This window comes from Mercenaria mercenaria, chromosome 11 (assembly GCF_021730395.1).
Source record: "Mercenaria mercenaria strain notata chromosome 11, MADL_Memer_1, whole genome shotgun sequence".
Lineage (NCBI taxonomy): Eukaryota > Metazoa > Mollusca > Bivalvia > Venerida > Veneridae > Mercenaria > Mercenaria mercenaria.
In genome coordinates, this window is record NC_069371.1 from 9,229,584 (window position 1) to 9,254,069 (window position 24,486).

At 34.2% G+C, this 24,486-nt stretch overlaps 1 protein-coding gene across 1 annotated transcript; it reads right to left on the bottom strand.

Moving 5' to 3' along the window:
- On the bottom strand, window positions 1–24,129 carry LOC123531475 (wolframin-like). Its single transcript, XM_045312477.2, has 5 exons — window positions 24,059–24,129; window positions 19,116–19,322; window positions 11,216–11,413; window positions 8,641–8,771; window positions 1–7,892 (listed from the first exon to the last, which is right to left on the bottom strand). The coding sequence occupies exons 1-5, from the start codon at window positions 24,111–24,113 to the stop codon at window positions 6,108–6,110; spliced, it is 2,376 nt and encodes a 791-aa protein (XP_045168412.2). The 5' UTR covers window positions 24,114–24,129; the 3' UTR covers window positions 1–6,107.
- Window positions 24,130–24,486: the final 357 nt, after the last annotated feature.

The following is a 24,486-nucleotide window of genomic DNA, read 5'->3' on the forward strand; positions in this document are numbered from 1 at the left end:
ATATTTTTCTACAATTTATTCAATATATTAAAGTATAAATGTTAGAAAGCACTAAAAACTGCATAGACATGATTTTGCAAACACATACAGACATTTAGTTGCACTACTTACATTGCTATTGCAAATATTATCATTTTGACTAAACTCATAACAGGCATACATTGCTGTCTTTTTTTAACAATACATTTCAAAATCTTAATAACAAATATACCCAAGGACATTAAAAACGCCCAATCTGTGCATGTTGAAAAATTGGTCCAAGAAGACTTTCTTAATGTATATAGTGATGAAATACGCATAACAAATAAGGGTATCAAAGTAGTAATTTTCTGTGACTATCGCTCGTGAATCTCATATTAGAATTAGTTAGAGATTAAGTTGTCTGTTTCGGAAAGGAATATTGAATATCCATTTATGATGTTACAATGTTAAAATTTAAATATCTAATGCTAAAAATTTAAAATATATCAAAGTGCTTCAATAAAGATTTTGAGAAGCGCCTACTTTACTAAGAAGGTTTGAGATATAAATGTTGTTCATGAGTTTGTAATTGACTTCAACATGTAGTAACATTTAATTATTTTAAATATGTGCAGTGAATTTTACATGTCATGGATCACAGCACGAGCTGCACGTGCATCAGTTACAAAGGTCACATTCTTCTTCTTCTTTTACGATAATGGCCTCGTTCAATTACTGATACATTTTGGCCATGCGTGGGCGGTTAAAAAGTGAAAGACTATCAGGTTTCCCAAGCTACTCAGTCCACCTAGTACTCCCTAACAGTTGGTGATAAAAAAGGTGCAAAACCTAACACATTATAGCCCTAAAATGTAAAAACATGTACATACATAAGCTGTTGTGCAGGGAAAGAGAAATATTAGTAGAGTACATTTCAAAAATCACAAAGAAACAACCACTCAAGATAAGATTTAATATTAGTAATGAATAATAATAAGTGAATATCAAAATACAAGTTGCAAAAATGAAATAATTAACATATTTTGATGTGGCGTTTTTAAAGTCCTTGAGTGTATACTTAACACTGTGAAAAAACTCAAGTTTCTTTACAACGGATATATTTGTTGTTAGATAGATGTAACAATTTTGCTAGTAACAGTGACTCAATAGCTGTCCAAACGACCAGGTCTGTTACTGATCTACATGATTATGAAGGTGACAAGGAACAACTACCGGTATAAAGTATAACTAACAAAGTTAAAGCATACAAAAAACTTGCATTTTTCCTGGGATTAAGTATATATCGAGAGACAGTTTACATCTAATTTCAATCCTATTACCACAGAATGCAAGTAAACACCCATAATAAAGCATAAAAGCAATAGTGCATATGGGTCACTTAGCATTTTCTCTGGGGAAATAGAAATTCTCGTTACACACATAGATCTTTTTCGTAATTGTAAAGTTATAGTCAGTGTGATTATATAATTATTGTAAGAATATAAAGAATTTGTCATATTTGTAACACTAACCTCTTTTAACTGCATTTACTTTAAAGGTGGCCAGCCACATTTAAGCAATATCAAAGACTTATTGCATTTTTCATTTTTTGTACATTCTTATTAAAATCTGTTTAATGAACAGAAATACACTCATCACATAGACCTGGATCTCTATCAAAAATTCAAGTTTTATTATTTTCTATATTTTGCAATTTGCACCTGACTCGAAATCCCAAACCCTACCACTCTAGCTCCCAGCTTCACCATGCTTTATAATGAAATTACTTACAAAGCAGACATTTCTTTTGATTTCAACATAATTTCTAGTTTTACGTTTACATTTGATAAATACTGAGATATTTCAACAAAAACAAGGCAACCAAGAAAGGCAAAGGGAGGTAATTATCATTTTTTTTTACAAACTTACCAGCTAAATTTATAATTGTACGTGTAAATCTTTGGCAAACATAATACAGTACTTCTTATATTCAAATAATTCCTTAGGAAACCTATGTTTTATAAATTAATACTCAAGTTAAATAGCTCTGTCTTGATTCGGCAACCGGGATAGGAAAAAACAAATCAGTGAAATCTCACTTGTGTTAAGCTCTTCATGAACACAAATGATTGTTACCCAGTAAATGATCAATTTCGAACAAATCCATTACTCTCTAAAATCTGATTAACAACCTTTAATGATGTTAGAATTCCTTAGATGACCTCGGAGGACATTAAATTTTCAAAACTTTTGAATACTGTACTGAAAACAAAATGAGCAGTTGTATACTAATTATTTTTCAATATACATACATTTGTAACTGTTAATGGTAAACACACGTCTTTCAGTATATTTTTATCAGTAATTGGTACAGTTAAGATGTTTTTTCAGCAGTAAAATGATATATATCTTGTGATATGCCATTCTGTCCTATAAATGGACTTAATATATTATGCTCTTGTCAGATAATCATAAGCAATTTAAGCACCTTGGTTTTCATTAAAACTTGAAGCAAATGCTTGAGTAAAAATCTGTGTGTATATTGGCACAAAGCAGGCTAAAAACAACTTGTAAATATACTGTGTCTTGCATAGTAATGAAAAATGATATCCATAAAAACACCTGTCTTGTCCGATGTCATGGTGTAAGCTACAGTACTTGAATTTCTGTTTGGGGGGAGTACGTGGGGTTATTTAAGTTATGTGGGGGTATTTAAGTTATGTCACAGTGGATATTTAAGTTATGTCACAGTGGATTTAAGTTATGTCACAGTGGATATTTAAGTTATGTCACAGTGGATTTAAGTTATGTCACAGTGGATATTTAAGGTAACAGGTTTTCTGAGTTTCTGTACCAGTACGTACAAGTTCTCCACAAGTAATTGCCAACGACCCCACAATCCACACAGTATTTGAAGGAAAATAGGACGGTGCTTTAATATGGTCAATAAAACATTCAACGTATGTGTTATATTAACATAAATTAAAACTTTACCATATATATTTGATGCTCCCCATCAACAATATAAAATACTTCTTTAACAAAATCTTTTGATAATATAAACAGTGTGACTTGGGCTTTACCCTTCTAGAGTATTAACAGGTTTAAATAAACATTAATTAACATTGTGAATGGAAAAAAGAGACAAGTTTTAGAGCTGTTTGTAAAACATATATAAATATGCCTCCTCATTGATAATAGACAATTTTTCTATGAAGTTTATATGGACACAGTTTAGGCCCAATAGTTTTCTAGCTACTCGGTTATTAATTGGAAACCATTTTAGTTGCATGGATACTGTGACCTTGATCTCTGACTTTCCGACCATTAAAATAATTGGTGCTATTTACTGATCACAGGCAATCATCCTATAAAGTTTTACTATTGTAGGGATAATGCATGTTTTTTTTGTGTTATAAAATCTACAGAATCCTAAGGGATTGGTTTATGCTCGAGCCTAGTACGAAGATGTTATAACACAAAATGAAATTAAATTCATTGTCATTAAATTTCCATGAAATGCGCGTGGATATCTTGGTTGATTTTTATTTTTGACTTCATTTCCTTTTGAATTATCCATTTTGGGGCCGAATGAAGTTTACACTTTGCCAAGGAACATGCATATATAAAAAGGTGTTTTAAGAGCATGTGAACGCCAGAATCTCTCTGTTGACAAATGTTTTCTCTCCTGTTCAAATACCCCCGAAAAGTAACAAGAATAGCAGTTTTAAGCTAAAATGTAGGCCCAAGCACTCCCTAGTCATTTATCTGGAACCAAATTGTACACCAACTGACAAACAGTCTAAAAGACAGACAAAATAACTATAGCAGAAACACAAACCTACTGACCAACATGAGCAAAAAATACCCTTTCTCTCCAAAGGTGAAGGGAAGGGGTATAAAAATGTAAACTTATAAATATTCTTTCAACAACACCAACAATAACTATATATCTTATCTTTTCCTATAATATTGTAACATCACATCTAAAACGTAACTCTTAATTATAATATTAGACAATATCACAAAATATATACGGTATATTAGATGCAATGATTAAACAATCCCATACACTATATATTCAAGGCGGACCAACAGTATTAGGTTATTAAACATTGTCCTGTACAATACAGTGATACCTCGGGCCTGGATCAATATCTTCCTCAAATGAGTACAAGTGCAAATATCCAATACTGTACAGGACAATGTCACATACTGTACAGGTCAATGTCACATACTGTACAGGCAGAATGTCATATACTGTACAGGCAGAATGTCATATACTGTACAGGACAATGTCACATACTGAACAGGACAATGTCACATACTGTACAGGACAATGTCACATACTTTTATTCTATACTTATATTTCATAGACTCCTTATTAAGTACACACTGGTATTATTCCATCTACTTTACAGGTGATTATAATAACTGATAATGAACAGGTATAAAGAAAGAACAGTGCTCCAACTGTTTACTTTATGCTGATTCCCAAGTGGACTCTCTTATCTGTCTGATTTTGTTGTTTTGCTAACCAAAATTAGGTTATTTTAAAAGTTCTATATGCATGTACTATTTCATACACAAATTGTTTTTACTTCTTCATCTATTGCATACAATGAATTGGGAACAAACCTTTCAATCACCTTTAATATACATAATACATATTATATCATACAAGCTGTCTACTAAATAAAAACTACTTGCTACTTTATATAGGAAATATATTTCAGATCTAATCTCACCATAATAAACTCTAAAACTATTGTATGCAAAATATATATTATAAGAGTACAAAAACCCAATCTCATTCCCATTAATTGTAAGAAATTTCATGTTGTAAACAAAAAATACAAGCATACTCATAAAATCCCACGCTATAATATATCAGAGTATCTAATCAATTTCAATTCTAATATAACAAACTATGTTAGCTTTATTGTTGAACTTAATCTACTTGTAAGCAACAAAGAAATAGTGAAATTCTGTTTAATGGTTTGTGTAACATTAAAGACATATCAAAACTGAAATAATACACTGCAGAAAAAAGTTTTTGATGTAATTATTGAATGGCTCACAGGTCAACGGTCAAAACTATTTACCTGAAGTCTGAAGACATGGCATGCCATTCAGTAAGTGTTTTATCATATGACATCAGAAATTAATTTCAAAGGTTTATTCCACATGTATTTACTTTGGCCCAGCATACCTGTTGAACGATAGACTGGTCAACAGCACAAACTATAGACTGACAATTTATTAACAAAATCATGTAATAATTTCAACTGGTTAAACACTATGTGGAATAATTCACTTTGGCTATGTCCCCACTTGTTTCACAGCAAGTATAACTATTTCATCATGCATAATCAAAACAGGCTTCTGCTATATATCATTCTTTTAAAAAAAAAACACGATGATAGTTAAGAGAATAATATAAAAAGAGGATATTACAAGAGTGTCTTTTCATACTGAATTCAATGTAGAAAGACATAAATTTAATCCTCTATTATCACATGTTAGCTTTTTGTACTAAAACATCAAAACTTCTTCTTTTTTAACAGACCATTTCAGTTCAACCAAAAGGCTGCTATACTTAAAACAACATTAACATCAAAGCTGTATTATACTAGTGTAATACCAAAATTATGTAATGGCTTTGTTTCATTCCAACGGCCTCAAACATGCCATAAATGAAAGTGTATATGTGTGATTATGGATAAATGTGTAAGCAAATTAATGGAAAATTGTAAGTATCCATAATTCAACTATAAAATCAGGTCTAGCAAAAAGTAATGTTTCCTGAAAAATGTTGGTAATATTGCATCTGGTAAAATAAAGTCTGGCATAAAAATACTGAAATAATCTTTCTTATCAAACTGCTATACAAGATAAAAATTATTTGTTCCATTTTCTAATATAATTTCTCTCATATTATTTCATATACAACCTATGATTTTCTTTACATATTAGAAGATACAATTTGTTAGAAGGGCAAGGATATGTTTTCTATAAAGTAAGTAAAAGTAAACAAAGGCATTAACAACTAATATAAATACTTAATATCAGTCAAATCGAAGTGTTGTTCATATTAATCGCTGCCAAAATGGAAACCAAATCATAGAATGTACAACTATTGCATACTAGTCAAGAACAGTTTCACCAGTGTGACTTGGAGGCACATATTCAGCGAGAGGGTACCAGAAGAAATTGAAGGCTACCTGTAAAGACTGTTCAAACAATTGGTAATACAGATCCTCCACCTCTTCCTCTACAACATTTTCTAGCTCAAGTTCCCTATTCAAGCACTTGATTTCTTTCAATTTTAACTTAAGGGGCCTTGATAAAGCATCTACAATGGTACCTTTAATTTCAACCTCATCACCTTCAACAAGATTAAGGTAGAATTGTTTAAATCCGGTTCCAGCATCAAGAGTGCCACTGAGAAGTCCTTCAGCAAACTGGACGTCAAAGCTGTATGTGAATTTGTCATGTTCCTCCAAACCACATTTGTGACCAAGGGAGGTCATAAGTTTACAATATTCAACTTCCTGTTCTGACATACCTTCAGCGGAACAGTCACCATATGACTTTCCATAGACACATCTTAGAGGATCTGCTATAAATGAAGGGAATACATGGAGCATTGTTACAACCTCATTATTGACCCCTGTGACCTTTGAACCTGCAATTTTGCCTTGCCAAGTGATCTTTGACCCTTTTAAGTGATTGCAATTCATTGTCAATTCCATGCCCTCTGGTCCTTCTACATTACAAACACTGGTAAAGTCATCAACTGTTAAAGGTGCTACTGGTGTATCAGACACTGTTGGAAACCTTACAAATATTAAAGGAACAATTGCTAACACTGCAAATACGACCATGACTATCTTTTTCAAGAAGCCAAATTTTTTGTCAAGTTTCCCGCCAAAAAGTTTCTTTGTCTGAGTAAGCAACAAAGGGATACAACCCAGTAACAGTGTGATCACAACTTTACCAAACATGTCTGACGCAGCAAGTCTGACAAACAAGTAGATCATACCAATGAAGAATATGAAGACACTGAGTGGAATAAGGAGGGGAAGCATGACGTAACCTACTGTGGCCCGTCCAAGTCCAATCCACGTTGTGAAGGGGTACATTGATGTGACCAGGTTAAACCAGAAGTAGCAGACCAAATGTGGCACAAAAACACGATACATGCCTTGAAATGAGTTTCTCACAGCCATCTGTATGAAAAACACGGGAATAATTGAGTAGCATATAGACGGTATACCAATATTGAGTTTCAGTCCACCAAATAAATCCACAGTGAGAAAGGAACCGGACACAAAATGAATCACTGGCGTGATAACAGGGATTTCTGGAAAATTGTGCAAAAATACCGGAAGTCCCGCAAGAAAACCACAAAACAGCGCTAGCAAGGTCACAAGGTCGTGACTATCACTTATAGCCAGGAAGCAGATGCCACAAATCACCGAATTAAGAACACACAGTTCAGAACACGGGATATAAGTTTTGTCAGCAAGAGAGAAACTTGCCACAACAAGGGGAATTGAAGCAAAATACACTAAATAAGGCGTGAGAGAATTCCAAGAGTATTGGGACTGAGTTTGATTGACGTCAACACCTACATCATACTGTTTTAACATTTCTGCCAGGGCAGATGCTTCCTTCAGTTTCTTTTTCTTATAAAACATCTGTAAGGTTGTGATAATTATTGTTGCATAGGATATGTAAAATATAACTAATGGTACCACTTCCAACAGAAATTTTGGTGTTAAAAAGCCATAGAGGAAAAACAGCGTAAGGAAGTATATCTGGTCTGTAGGAACACAAGACATCACCATGTTTAGTCCATCTTTCGAGGCAAATTCCAGGGCTTGATCCCCAAGTATCATACATGTCTCTTTTGGGAACTTTAGAAGCTGAAAAAATAGCATCAATTTACTTGTAATGCTCGAAAATGTCAATAAAACAAACACAACTCAAATTTACCACCAAAAAACCCATTACAAAATGTCCGAACAACCACTGTGAATAAACAAGTTGCCTCAAAATGAACTGTACAAGATAATTATGTTTTTAAACAAATGGCAAATTCAATAAATATAAACACAAAATATCTGCACTGAAAGTTTATGAGAATATCACAAAGTACAGCAGAGCTATTTTTTAAAAATATTTTTTTACTTTGTAAGAAGCTTTCATGTATAATCATTATACAAACTATATGGCTGGTTTAATATAAAAGAAATAATGTTTATATATAGAATTGGTTGAATCAGTTTTTAAAATTATTATAAAACAAACTAGAGATTGCAAAGCATACTGCTTCATTTCAACAGAAAAGTGAACTGATATGTAATATCTAACCATAACAGAAACATGTTTGGATTGTGAACAGAATATTGAAATTTTATGCATTAAAAAAATATGCACGGATTTTCCAATGAAATTGCAGTTTTCCCCCATAATGTGTATGATTCAGGATGTTTTTAAAATTCATGAATCATGAGTTGCTACAACCACACATGGGAGTCCTAAAGAATGCTACATCACTTCTATCTGTTTTTTTCTTCTAAATATGTATACAGAAGAAATACACAAAAGTCTGGTTACAGATTCAGTGAATTAAACAGCAGGGGTACAACATGGACTTACACCATTACTTACCTTCTCAACAGGGCTAGCTGCATCATATGCTGCTGACCTTTCTGTGGAGGTCAAGGTCATGGTTCCTTGGACTTTCCGGGAAAGAATTTTCACAAACTCATTTTCAGATATGTTCTCTCCAATCTTCTTTCCTTTCAAACGGAAATATAATTTTGTATTTGTAGCTGTTAGTAAAACACATATGCTGCCATAATAGTTTGTCAAATAATGATCACCCATACAATGGAATGCATTTTATCTAATGTTAATCTGTGGTACATACCCAGAGTTAAAGGTGGTTAATCAGATTTTGGTCAATCAATGGATTTGTTCAAAACTTTCACAACTAATCATTCACAATAATTTGTGTTCACTGAGTAGAAATACATGTTAGATTTTCACTGGAAGTATTGTTAAGATTTGATTTTCCTATCCTGATTACCGAACCAAGATAGCGTTATTTTAGCATGAGTATAAATTTAATAAACATATTTTGCCTAAGGAATAATATATAAACAGACCTCCTTTAATCTTAACATGTTATATAACTAGTAGAAGTATTATAGTACAGTATAATTTCTGTCAACAGTATCTCTAAATAGCAAACACCACTTTACAATGACAGATATCTGCTTTCCCAATACATGGAAATATATCAAAACTTTACTAAAAATAACCTCTCCCAGACAATAACCTCTGTACAAACACTACTACCCAGTGATGGTCACCCTAGAGAGGCTGAATTGTATAACATTAAGTCCTTAACAACAAAACCCCCACAGGATTCAATGCCTATCTTCCTAGATGTTTTAAGGCACACAACTTTTCTTGAAAGACATTACCAGAAACCACTTCATGCTATCATTAAAGTGACCTGAGTTACCAATGCACAAACAGATACAGACTTTTTAATGACAAAAAGCACAATTTGTAAATGATAAATCTTGCTGTAGAAAGCAATGCTTTATAACAAACAAGAGGGCCATGATGGCCCTAGATCCCTCACCTGAGTTACACTGCTTACTTGAAAAGTTTTTCGAAGATAGTTATGCAAGAAATAATTTTGAAATAGTGCCTGAGTTTTCTGACAAGAATATTTTAAAAGTGTCTACTAAATAAATATGGATGGGTAATGTGTGTGTGTTTTGGTGGCTGAGGTTGGGTACATGGTTGGAGGAATAATGACAAAGGATACTAAACAAGAAGATGTTTTATGTTTCCAAAACATATATGAAAGGGAAAGTGACTACACCCCTTCAAAGCAATGCTTTTTGATGAAACATAACTATTGGTACAATCTTTTCAAAGGGTCATGCAAGAAACATTTGGTAAAATTATTCTAAAATTGAGACAAGAAAATTTTTAATGTTTCCACTATATGCCTAGAGGTAAAAGTGACCATGTCAGCTTGGGGCCATGTTTTTGATAAATCAAAATAATGTGAACAGTTTTGGTAGACGATCAAACAATTACCATATGTGTGAAACTATTTTAAAAGCGAGCCAGCAGTTTCATACAAGACTGTTTTTAAAGTTTCCACTATAAACATATAAGGAAAAGTGACCAAGACCCCCTGGTGGCAATCTGAAGGAATTTGACAGAGGGTCACCCATAAAACATAACTGTCAAATTATTTTGAAATCCAGTTCACAGTTTGGGAGAAGGTTAGATTTTAAAGTTGTCTATAATTCATACTGGGAAAACTAGCCCTGCTTCCTGGTGTACGTTTTTAAATGAAACAAGACTCATTTGAAGGAATTTGGTAGAGGGTTATTTAAGGTACACTGCTGTGAAATTATTCTGATATTGGGCCTGCAGTTTAAGAGAAAATTTTCTGTATAGTCAGATAGGAAAAACTAACACTAACTCTGATGCCATCTTTACAAAACAGACTGTATTGAAAGGATTTGGTAGACGGTCACCTAAGAAACACTGCTGGAAAATTATTTTGTAACTCGGCCAGTAGTTTCAGAGAAGAAGATATTCAGAGTTTTCTATACTGACATACAGGGAAACCTAGCCAAGCCTCTAGTGGCAATGTTTTTTAAAAAAACAGATGATCTGAAAGGAATTTGGTAGAAGGTCACTTGAGGAAAACTGCTGTAAAATTATTTTGAAACTGAGTCAGCAGTTTTAGAGAAGATTTTCAAAGTTTTCCATATTGCCATAAAGGGAAAACCATTTGTCTAGAAGCATGCAGCAATGTAAATTCATGTACCTGCAGCAAGCAGCAATATCTATTCAAGTACCTAGTAGCAAACATCAATGTATATTCACGTACCTGCAGCAAGCAGCAATATCTAGTCAAGTACCTAGTAGCAAACATCAATGTATATTCACGTACCTGCAGCAAGCAGCAATATCTATTCAAGTACCTAGTAGCAAACATCAATGTAAATTCATGTACCTGCAGCAAGCAGCAATATCTAGTCAAGTACCTAGTAGCAAACATCAATGTATATTCACGTACCTGCAGCAAGCAGAAATATCTATTGATGTACCTAGTAGCAAACATCAATATATATTCATGTAACTGCAGCATGCATGGATTTCAATTCAAATACAAAGCAGTAAGCAGCAGTTTATATTCATGTACCTGCAGCAAGAAGTAATTTCTGTTCCTTTCCTCCGGTCAGTTTTTTAATAGCTTCAGCATATTCATCTGGAGACAGAACTTCCTTCTGGGCAGTATTGATTGAATGGAACATGTTCCGTGCAGCATACCTGATCTTCTTCTCTAGGGAAGATGTAGTAACACACCATTTCACTTCCTCCGTGTTTTCATCAGTCAAACCTTGTAACAACAAATAGAGAACAACATTACAATTTAAACTCTAGCATCTGATTGGTTGTTTCTTAGCAAATGTTTGAAATTGACCAATGGAAAGGCCGCATTCTGATGTTTGAAACTGACCAATAGAAAGGCTGCATATTCTGGGACTGCTTTCCAAATTCTGTGGTATAACATTGGAGACAAATATGAGTGCAAGCATTGTTTAATAAAGCTTCAAACTACAGCTTGTTCTTTAAAAAAAAACAGTCTGTCTCCCTCTACTCCAGTAATGGAAGATGGCAAATGTTACAATTATTAGATAGATAGATAGATAGATTAGATAGATTAGATAGATAGATAGATAGATTAGATAGATTAGATAGATAGATAGATAGATAGGACAGATAGATAGGATAGATAGATAGATAGATTCGTGTAAATATATACATCACATTGGCACAATTATCACATACATTGAATTTAAATAGCACATAATATATTAACACAGCTTTGATATCACAGATATTATTGGTGACTTGTGAACAATTACGACATATATAAAAACACAGGATAACCTGTAAAAGCCTTGCGGCTTATTTCCAACAGGGTCTTTGAAAATATTGTCATAATGGATAAGAGTATTTAAATAATTTAAATAATAGTAATAGATACAGTTTATGCAGAGTAAGTGCACAATTATGTTGTCAGTACATAGACATACATATATTGCACGAACAATTTTATCACATTAAAAATCATATCACATAAAATCTACATTTGACTATACTTACAATTAAAAATAGATATAACTAGAATCTTCAGCCAACTTCATATTTAAAATCAAGTGCTTTTTAACTTCCTTTTTAAAAGCATATTTACTCTTAGTATTATGTATAAATTGAGGTAACTGGTTCCAGTCTAAAATACTATTATAATAAAAAGTTGAAGTTGTAAAACCATTTACAGCTAACACATGAAAATTGGTACTACTACCTCTACTATTATACTGGTGTTGTTCATTACACCTTTTAAAATTTTCTTTAAGATATGCCGGACATTTGTCATTAAATATTTTATACACTTGATTAAGTCTAAGTTGCTTGCACCTGTTTTCAATATTTAAAAAACCTAGATAACTAAAATCTGAAACACACAGAGAAGTTCTACATTCATAATTCAATATATATCTCACAATCTTATTTTGAGCAATTTGTAGTTTACACTTCAATTGTTTTGTGAGTCCACAATACCATGACGAACTAGCATAATCAAAATGGCACTGTAAGAGTGCATTACATAGAGTTTTTCTTAATGATTCATTTAAATAACTCTTTTGCCTATATAAAAACTTTAATCTTGAATTGGCTTTATTAACAATATTATTAACAATAGAAGTGGCAGATAGGTCTTTATCCAACATAGCTCCCAAGAAATTAACAGAGTCCTGTGCCTTAATTGTATGTCCATTACAATGAACTGAAAAATCTTGAATTTTATTGAGCTTACGTCTAGAGCCGAATAGAATACACTCTGTTTTTCCTAAATGTAATGATAGTTTATTATCTATCAGCCATTTACTACAACTAGCAAGTTCAGGGCCCTCTCTACATTTTGGGGGATTGGGGCCGGGGCCCTTGGAGGGGGGAATTTCGCGTCGTTTTCAAGGGAGGGGGGAATTCATTCTGGAGATATGACATCTGAACATAACCCCTTAAATTAAGGTCAATTGAGTATTACAGATATCAAACTAATGTGAATATATCTGAAGTATTGTACAGAACATAATCTATTGAAAACAGGCAACTTTTATTTTCTTTTATTAAATCAATTAGGTGACATCCAATCGAGGTTCACATGTCGTCATTAACGGAAGCACTAGCAGTATCCACGGACATTGTCTCAGCAGCAGCCGGAGCAGTGCTTCCCTTCGTCATATCTACCTGATTGTGCATGTCTGGCCCTGATGAAACAGCGGTGTCCGTGACAGTAGTTTGTTTTTTGAGAGCATGCTGCTTAAAAAGCAAATCTATTTTTGCGCATTTCGCCCCAGTTGCATCTGTGATCTTTTTACTGTATGATGTACATTATGCAACATTTTTTTTCAAAGGGAAGTAACTTTGCATACACGCACCCGGGGAACTGAAAAACGAGCGTATTATACGGATCAGTAAAACCAGGGGTTCCACTAGACCTGAAAACCAAAGAGTCCCGGGACCCTTGGGTCCAAATTTTGAAGGGTCCCTTTTCAAAATACAAGAGTCCTGCCCCAACACATCGATACAATTGACTATATTTTCTTATAAAGTAATACTACGTAATTAATAGCTACTACAACCAAGAACATGTTACAGCATAATAACAATTTCTGTTTCAGGTCATATAATCTCATATTGTAAATAAATTTTTATCAAAATTCATTTTAATTTGATGAGGTTTTTCTTCAATATTTTTGTTTGTTAGCAGAAAAGTGCTAAAACACTCTGTAAAAATGTATCCAAAAACGTACTATCCGGATACTGGTACACTTCTGGAATGTCGTCTGAAATGTTGTTTTTTGCCAGTTACTTGGTCCACTAAGGTAAACCAGAGATAGTTCCTCAAATAATGATGCTACTTTTCATTAAAAATTGCATTGAAAGTCAAGTTTTTAAGTGAATTTTGGAAAAATTGCATATGTCATCGGGTGTAATTAGAATCGTGAATGGACATTCTATACTTATTTTTACTTTCCAAATTCATTTAAATTTGCGGATTTTCTCGTTGAAGTTAAGGTACAATCATTAAACAATGATCTAATTTAAAGTTTGCATGAAGAAATCTTGCAGGACACTTTTCACATGCTCGGTAATCAGCTGGTCGCTTAATTACGATAATTTAATAATTGGCGCCTTTTTTGACAGTATGCAGGCTCAATACGGGTAACGCTTTATCAATGAATTAATGTTAACACTTCATTGATTCTCATTACCTATGTGCACTCGCCGTGACGTAACTTGCTGATAAAGAAAAATCAGCGTGGCATGTCCACAGGATAAAGGGCGGGAATTTAGCAGAAGATCAAAGGCAGGAAGGAGGGCATGACCGCGAGTGTTTACTTTGAATACACGTGTTTATCGTGGACATAGTTTTACTTTGGGAAATGACTGATAAGAGGAAGGATTATCAAAGGAAAATGTCTCCGGGTCCCGAGTGACGCACAGGCAATTATCATGGTCCTTTGAGCGTCTTTTGAAAATCTCCCGGACCCGGGCTCCTAAGACTATCGGGTATCGATTTTTTTCTTGATTTTTTTTTCTTTCGAGGGGGAATTTTTCTATACTTGGGGGGAAAGAAACATACTATTTCGAGGGGGGAATGGGGCCGAATTTCGGCCCCAAAAATCGGCAAACGAGGGCCCTGAAGTTCATTACCTAAAACAGAACTGATCACTTCTGGGTTCTTATGAGAGAATAGAATAGCGCTATCATCAGCATATAAAATTAACTTGCAATTTTTACTAATGCTAATACCCATATCATTCACATAGCACAAAAATAACAATGGACCCAGTATACTACCCTGAGGCACACCACAAACTATATTATCAAAATCCGACATAGTATTATTCACATGACTAGCTTGGGTCCTTACATTTAATATGAGCGAAACCACTCCACCGACTCAATACCCATCGCCTTCAATTTAAGACATAATATCTGGTGGTTGACTGTATCAAAAGCCTTTTGAAGATCTAACATAATCATCCCTGTATATAGTCCTTTTGATGTTTGATTTCTTATGTGATCAGTCAAATGTATCAGGCATGAGTCAGTAGAGTAGTTTCCTCTAAAACCGCTTTGTAATTCATATAATAAACCATTTTTGACTAGAAAAGATTCTAACTGGTTATAAACCGCTCTTTCAAGAATTTTAGATACAACTGACAAAATGCTTACAGGTCTATAGTTGGAGACATCAGACCTATCATTTTTCTTAAATAAAGGTTTAACCTTAGCACTTTTCAAATCTTCTGGAACAGTATTGCTAACAATTGAACTATTCACTAAAAAGTAACATGAATTTTTAAGTAAGAAGCTGCATCCTTCAAAAATCTAGCAGGAATATTATCTAACCCTGTGCTTTTAGAGCTGTTTAACTTACATAATTCCCTATAAACAAATTCTTCATTTACAGTATGAAGTTTAAATCTAAAACCCTTAGGATTTCTCTGTTCATAAATTTTTTGAACAGTTCTGAATCAACAGTGAATAAATTTAATGGGTTGGGCAATTTTTGCACCAAAACAGAAGCCACAGTTGTAAAAAAGTTATTAAAATGATCTGCGATTTTCTTTGGCTCAAAGCAGTTATTACCATTTATTTTCAAAACCACATCTGTGTTAGATTTACTCTTGTTATTGCACCCTAAACTTTTGATCTGCGACCAAAGCTCCTTAGGATTATTTTTGTTCTCTTCCAATTTGTTTTCTAAGTATTCTGATTTTGCCCTATTTATAACTCTCTGGACCTTGTTTCTATATTAACTATATAACTTGTAAAATTCTGATTTATTATGTTTTCTAAACAAGTAAAAATAATAATCTCTAAGTTTTATAAGTTCTAAAATGTCAGAATCCATCCAAGGTTCACTTCTTTGCTTTAAACGTACCTCCTTAACTGGTGCAACAGTATTTAATACTGATAAAAAAATCTCCTTAAAATTCAACCAACATTCTTGAACTGTGTCTGCTGTAAACATACTAGACCAATCACAAACCTTCAATTTTGCTATAAAATCTTCAACATTTTAGTTACGTAATGATCTAATAGTAACATTGTTATGTTTATGGAATTTACCCCTAATAGTCTTTCTGGTACAAAACACAGGCAGGTGGTCACTGAAAGAGATTGGTAAAGTACCACTTTGTAAAATTGTTTCTTCATTGCTACAGAGAATATGGTCAATCAAAGTTGCTGATTCTTTAGCAATTCTAGTTGGACTATTTACCAGTTGTTTCAGGTTGAAAATATTTAAAACCTGTTGGTAACATTTAAAAAGAGTAGACTTAGTATCTTTAAAACAAATATTAAAGTCTCCTAAAATATACCATTCATTGTCAAATCTTATAGAAGATAAAACACTTTCAAAATGTTATAAAAAGTCATTCTGATTTGGTGGTCTATAGCAAGAACCTACAATTATAGGTTTTGTTTTAGGTAACAGAATTTCTACCCAAATGCACTCTAAATTGTTATTGTTCAAATCTGAACGTTCTGTATAAGCAATGTCTTCTCTAACGTAAAGGCACACTCCACCTCCCTGTCGATCACGATCTTTCCTTATAATATTATAACCAGAAAATGTAGACTTCTGCATTGGACACTGATTCATCAAGCCAGGTCTCTGTGATTGCTAACACTGATATTTTCGTTGAAAGAATGAACTGCTGAATTTCTGATAATTTTGGTAATAAAGATCTTATATTAAAGTGAACGAAATGTAGTCCTTTTCTTGAAAAACAATCAAGTTTGGCAAAATCAGCCTCACTTATATCTCGTTGCTCAGGCAAATCTCTATTAATTTCACTAGATAAAATATTTGTATGTTCACAAGTTTCACCATCCAAGAAAAACGAATCGCTGAAGTGGTCAAGATCACAGTCGGGGCAAATCCTATTACTACTGCTGAGAACCAGTCAAAATGTCCGTGTCTAATAATCAGTACAAAAATAACCAGACTGTCAGTTCATTGTGAACCAAGTACAACAATAACAAAATCTACATTTTTGCCCAAAATTGGTGGTGTTTTTTTATTGGGCAATGAAATAAAACCTTAATTTCGCTTAGTTACCACTTAGTATGGGTAAAGATTCTTACAACTGTTACTTCTTATGAACAGACACCATCAAATTGAGTTTGCTATCATTTTGATTGTTTGTATTCTTGAAACGATCTTTTACAGATATTATCAAGTATCACAATAGAAATGTTTATGTGATATGGGACAATTATAAAGTCACTATGTACATGGATTCTGTGTTCTTATCATTTCTGCTTTTTTTTAATGATAATATAGTCATTCAATTTTCAACTTCAGCTAGTGTCAACGGGGTGTGAGGTGTGTTGCACATTTCTTTACTTCTCATGAACAGATTGAACCAAACTTAGCCAGATATAATTTTGCTTGGTTGCATTCTGTGGTAATGTCTTGCTACAGACTAACATATCCGCTATCAGTTATTCTGTGAAGGTAACAATACAAGTTTTTTGTTCAAACATATTTTTATTTCCCAATATGAACATTTTAATAATAAGTTACATACATGAATTTTGGATTGGACTAGAAACCAGCTCCAAGACTTTGCTTCTAGATATTCCTTCATTCTGTGACAGTACCCATTCCTGCTTCTGTTTCTAGGCATTCCTTCTTTCAACAACAGTGACAATAACCATACCTGTCTAGGCAACCATTCATTTTTTGACAGTATCCATTCCTGGCTTTGCATTCCTTCATTCTGTTGCAGTAACCATACATGCTTTTGCTTGTTTCTTTGCTTTGTGTTTAAAACCAATTTTCAACAGTATTTCAATTATGTAACAGCAGGCAGTAAACCTAACCAATTCTTTACCAGTACTACCCTGTTCTCCGCAAACAATTCCAACTTCCCCATATTTACCAGTGATGAAGGCAGAATGTTTTCAGATTCAATATCATCATGGAAAACAAATGCCCTACCCAGAAATTTGAAACTCAAAATGCCTGGATCTGTAGATATGGCTCTCCTTAATGAGGGACTTTTTTCTAGGCACTCAATTATTCTGTGACAGAAACCCTACCTGTTTTTGTTCCTAGGCATTCTTTCAGACAGTAAGTATACTACAATCGTTTGTTCTGTAACAGCAACCTTACCTGTTTTCGTTCCTAGGCATTCTTTCAAACAATAAGTACACTACAATCATTTGTTCTGTAACAGCAACCTTACCTGTTTTTGTTCCTAGGCATTCTTTCAAACAATAAGTACACTACAATCATTTGTTCTGTAACAGCAACCCTACCCATTTTATTTCCTAGGCATTCTTTCAAACAATAAGCACACTACAATCATTTGTTCTGTAACAGCAACCCTACCCATTTTTGTTCCTAGGCATTCTTTCAAACAATAAGTACACTACAATCATTTGTTCTGTAACAGCAACCCTACCTGTTTTTGTTCCTAGGCATTCTTTCAAACAATAAGTACACTACAATCCTTTCAAACAGTAAGTACATTACAATCATGTGTTCTGTAACAGCAACCCTACCCATTTTTGTTCCTAGGCATTCTTTCAAACAGTAAGTACACTACAATCATGTGTTCTGTAACAGCAACCCTACCTGTTTTTGTTCGTAGGCATTCTTTCAAACAGTAAGTACACTACAATCATGTGTTCTGTAACAGCAACCCTACCCATTTTTGTTCCTAGGCATTCTTTCAAACAGTAAGTACACTACAATCATGTGTTCTGTAACAGCAACCCTACCCATTTTTGTTCCTAGGCATTCTTTCAAACAGTAAGTACACTACAATCATTTGTTCTGTAACAGCAACCCTACCCGTTTTTGTTCCTAGGCATTTTTTCAAACAGTTAAGTACACTACAATCATTTGTCATGTAACAGCAACCCTACCTGTTTTTGTTCCTAGGCATTCTTTCAAACAGTTAAGTATACTACAATCATTTAATGTTCTGTAACAGCAACCCTACCTGTTTTTGTTTCTAGGCATTCCTTCAGTTTTTCTGTGGCTTTCTCATTGCCTTGTTTTGAAGCAGCGACCAGCCAGTGAATGGCCAGTTTACCATTCTCCTCACTCTCTATAGAGGAGTCAGCTAGAGTGAGGTAATGTACACCAAGTTTCAGCTGGAACTCTTCCTCACCATTCTTTGCTTTCTCTAGCCATTCTGGGGAAACATCTGAAAATGCCAAAAATAAAAATTCTTTTGTTCAGTTGATTTTGTTTGTGTTCGGGCATAGTCTATTTTTCAAAAATCTTTTAGTCATATAAACTTTAGTGTCTACTAGTAACTGTGAAGATTTCTGAAAGAGTAATGCACCATGTGTCATATTATGAAACAACTATTTTAAGTTTGAAACAAATTCCTCCTGTAAACTAAAATTCTAAGTAGAAAGGGGGAGATAATTCATGAAATCTGTGATAGGTGTGACAGTTATGGCTTTTATACCATATATATTGTAGGTGATGAAAAGTAAAACTGTTTTAAGTTTGAAGCAAGTCCATCAAGTTATAACAGATATAAAATAAAAGTGCAGCAAAATTTTAATCGAAGTGTGGACGCAGAATGGAAGAGGACTCTAGGCTGAGTAGGATAGCTCTCCGTATACTTCATATAGTGAAGCTAAAAAGTTGTATGGTCTTAATATATCAGGCATAGTAATTAATAAATAAACACATTTTTCTTTTTGGTTATTTATTTTTAAGATTCATAGCAAACCTGAAACTCCTAAATTAAAAGGGGCATAGTTTTAATAAAATGAAAGCTGAGTTATGTAACTTGTCCTGGGAGGTCACCTTACAATGCAGAACACATGTGTAAAGTTGCCCAAGGAACAGAAATTATTTGGTCACTGTACACAAAAGTTCTACTGTTCTGGGTCAATGTGACCTTTGACCTACTGACCTCAAAATCAATTTGGGTCATCTGCTGATCATGATCAACCTCCCTATCAATTTTCATGATCCTAGGCCCAAGCGTCCGGAAACCATTTAACTGTTTTGTGTCATTGTGACCTACTCATCTCAAAGTTGAACATGACTTGTATTTTATCATGTTATACTTGTGTACCAAAATTTATGATCCTAGGCCCAAGCTTTCTCAAGTTATCATCTGAAAACCGTTCAACTGTTCTGGGTCATTGTGACCTTGACCTTTGACCTACTGACCTCAAAGTCGAACCTGACCTTTATTTTATGATATTACACCTGTGTACCAAAACTTATGATCCTAGGCCCAAGCGTTCTCAAGTTAACATCCAGAAACCGTTTAATTGTTCAGAGTCGTTGTGACCATGATCTTTGACCTACTAACCTCAAGGTCTAACTTGACCTGTATTTTATCATGTTACATCTGTGTGCCAAAATTTATGATCCTAGGCCAAAGTGTTCTCAAGTTTTCATCCGGAAACGGTTTAACTGTTCAGGGTCACTGTGACCTTGACCTTTGACCTACCAACCTCAAAGTTGAACTTGACCTGTACTTTATGATGTTACACCTGTGTACCAAAAATGATTTAAATCTGTCAAGCCTTTCATGAGTTATTGTCCGGAAACCATAACAAGAGCTCTCCGTAAGACAGCGCGCTCCACTATTCGGCGATTTGACACACATACATCTCAATAAGAGACGTCTTCTTTAAAAGAAAGATACTCCAATGGGCATAATTCTGTCAAAACACCAATTAGAGTTATTGGGATTGTTACCACACATGCAGATGATGATGGTAAAGATATATTTTGAGTTTCAAGTCATTATCTTATATAGTACCAGTTTGTCCAGAAAACGAAGTTTGTCAAAAAATTGAAGTATGAAAGGGGCATAATTTGGTCAAAAATACAAATCAGAGTTATATGGATTGTTACCACACATGCAGATGATGATGATAAAGATACATTTTAAGTTTCAAGTCTTTATCTTATATTGTACAAAAGTTATATCAAGAAAGCGAAGATTTCCAAAAAAAACTTTAAGTACGTAAGGAGCATAATTCTGTCAAAAAATACAATTAGAGTTATGGGGATTGTAACCACACATGCAGATGATGATTTTAAAGAAATATTTTTTATTTCAAGTCATTATCTTTTAAAGTACCGAAGATATGTCTATAAACGAAGCTTTCGAAAAAATTTAACATAAAAATAATTCCAAGTATAACAACTTTGTGACCTTGGCCTTAAGTATAATGGGCCCAGCCCCTGCACATACTTTGTTTGTATACTGGACAATGTTTATGTGAACTTACAGTAAGATATAAGCAACAGTAATAAAGATATGACAGAAAAACAAAGGTTGCTGAAAAACTTTAACCTTAAAAATAACCTAAGTATAACACCTTTGTGACCTTGACCTTCGGTATAATGGGCCCAGCCCCTGTACATACTTTGTTTGTATGCTGGACAATGTTTATGTGAACTTACAGTAAGATATAAGCAATAGTAACAAAGATATGACAGAAAAACAAAGGTTGCTGAAAAACTTTAACCTTAAAAATAACCTAAGTATAACACCTTGGTGACCTTGACCTTGTGTATAATGGGCCCAGCTCCTGCACATATTTTGTTTGTAGGCTGGACAATGTTTATGTGAACTTAAAGTAAGATATAAGCAATAGTAACAAAGATATGACATAAAAACAAAGGTTGCCGAAAAACTTTAACCTTAAAAATAACCTAAGTATAATACCTTGGTGACCTTGACCTTATGTATAATGGGCCTAGCCCCCACTCTCCAAATAGTGGAGCTAAAAACTAACGGACTGACAGACAAGCTCACTCCTATATACCCGCCCCCCCCCCAAACTTTGATTTGTGGTAACAATTTGCATGAATAATGCCAAAATAAAGCGGTTATTACATGTGTCCGGAAACTGGTTGTGTCCTGATACTTATTCCCATCCAGTACAAAGTTATCTAACATTATCATGTGTGTAAAATCGAATATACAGTCTAACCTGTCTTAAGCAGCCAGCCAGGGGAAACAGACAACTTGACCGCTTAAGCCGGGTGACCGCTGTTGGGAGGGGCAGCCAGTATATATACTTTATTTTACACTTCTGACCAGTGTTCGATCATGACTTTAGCCTTTTTCGTTTTACGAGCTAATTATTTTACCAGGATACATTGATGTGCATTTGCCTTCGCAATACGAATGGTCTTCTTAGCAATCAACAACTCTGGCGTGTGTTTTACAACAAAAATTGTCACAGACAATTTTCCAACTTCAAAACAAGTATGTTTACGTTTTTCGCCATTTTGGTAAAGGGAAGCTACCCTCCGGGCTTACTGTCTACCCTAAAATCTAAGACTGCCGTTACGTTCCGTAAATAATCGAGTGGTTTATATTTCTTTCGAACAAAATTAATTTCATATAAATTTAATAGTATTTTGATGAAAAAAAAAAATATAAAAACAAGAGCTGTCTCCATAGGATGACACATGCCCCCGATGGCACTTTGAATGAATAGTTATGGCCGATGTTAGAGTGATTGTGAATGAATGACAAACATATGGACAGGTCACACCCTCCAATCATGAAATATGACCTTTAAAGTCCAAGTGCCTCCTTGACCTTTGACCTACGGACCTGGGTCTTGCGCGCGACACGTCGTCTTACTGTGGTACACATTCATGCCCAATAATTTTAAAATCCATGCATGAATGAAAAAGATATGGACCAGACATGCCCATCAATGCACTATCATGAAATATGACCTTTAACGTCTAAGTGTGACCTTGACCTTTGAGCTACGGACCTGGGTCTTGCGCGCGACATGTCGTCTTACTGTGGTACACATTCATGCCCAATAATTTTAAAATCCATGCATGAATGACAAAGATATGGACCGGACACGCCCATCAATGCACTATCATGAAATATGACCTTTAACACATTCATGCCCAATAATTTTAAAATCCATGCATGAATGAAAAAGATATGGACCAGACATGCCCATCAATGCACTATCATGAAAAATGACCTTTAACGTCTAAGTGTGACCTTGACCTTTGAGCTACGGACCTGGGTCTTGCGCGCGACACGTCGTCTTACTGTGGTACACATTCATGCCAAGTTATTTGAAAATCCATCCATGGATGACAAAGATATGGACCGGACACGCCAATCAATGCACTATCATGAAAAATGACCTTTAACGTCTAAGTGTGACCTTGACCTTTGAGCTACGGACCTGGGTCTTGCGCGTGACACGTCGTCTTACTGTGGTACACATTCATGCCAAGTTATTTGAAAATCCATCCATGGATGACAAAGATATGGACCGGACACGAAAATTGCGGACAGACCGACAGAGGGACAGACGGTTCAAAAACTATATGCCTCCCTTCGGGGGCATAAAAACCACAAATATTACCATACTAATTAAAGATCGAGTATTATTTTGTACCAAGATCAAACTGTGAACAACAAAATTGACACGAGGTGACACGCTAACTGCCGATAATTACTGGCCATTTGATTGAAACAAAAAGAGGATCACACATCTTGATTTTTGAATATGGATCATGCGTCTGGTCTCCATACTTAAAGAAACATATAAAGAAATTAGAAGACATTCAGAGAAGTGACTAAACTTGCCATGACAAATATGTCTGGCTGGGACTTATTCGCAGTGTGTTTTTTTAATGTTGTTTTGCCAGCTTCAAACGACATGTTCTTAAATTGCCTTAATTGGGAAAGTCTAACTCAACTTCTCAAGTATATAAATTTAAAAGTAGACGTGCAAAAACTTGTCATTTGACGTTCAACAATAATTTCAGTATCTATCTATCCTCCATTCAGTCAAACCCCTTGCAAGGACATACACTTTGACGCATGTCAACTGACAATGAGAGAAAAGAAAAGCATAAGAGAAGGAGTATATACTATGGTTTTGTCATGGCAAAATGTTTGCATACCTGCAGCTTCCGATTCTTTTTTGCTGGTTGTCTCGGAACTTACTGCAGTCGCCATTTTGACCAGATAAATTGGTCACATGACCTGATACTTCATGAAGTGCGAAATGAGTTTTTTTCACGAAAGGTACGTTGCTACTTTTTGTTATTGATCTGTTGTACTTCTTATAAGAAAACATGAAACACATAGACATGTATAGAAAGCAATAATATCCCGGGGTACTATCACAGTTTTCAGTTATTAAATAAACGATTAAGATATTTTTTGTAAAACCATGTTTGTTTTCGGGAAAAATGTTTTACCTTGAAAAAATTGTTTTTTTTTCTGCATAGAAATCTTACAAACTTTCAAGAAAAAAATATCGCTAAAAATTTAAACTTTACGCGAAAATTAAATATGGCAAGAAAACGTTTGTTTTCACGATTTTTTT

Coding starts and splice junctions, on each gene's coding strand:
- LOC123531475 (XM_045312477.2), bottom strand. CDS start 24,113: ATGGCGACTGCAGTAAGTTCCGAGACAACCAGCAAAAAAGAATCGGAA. Junction 19,323..24,058: donor AAAAGAATCGGAAGCTGCAG/GTATGCAAACAT, acceptor TGGCATTTTCAG/ATGTTTCCCCAGAATGGCTA. Junction 11,414..19,115: donor ATGCCTAGAAACAAAAACAG/GTAGGGTTGCTG, acceptor TGTTGTTACAAG/GTTTGACTGATGAAAACACG.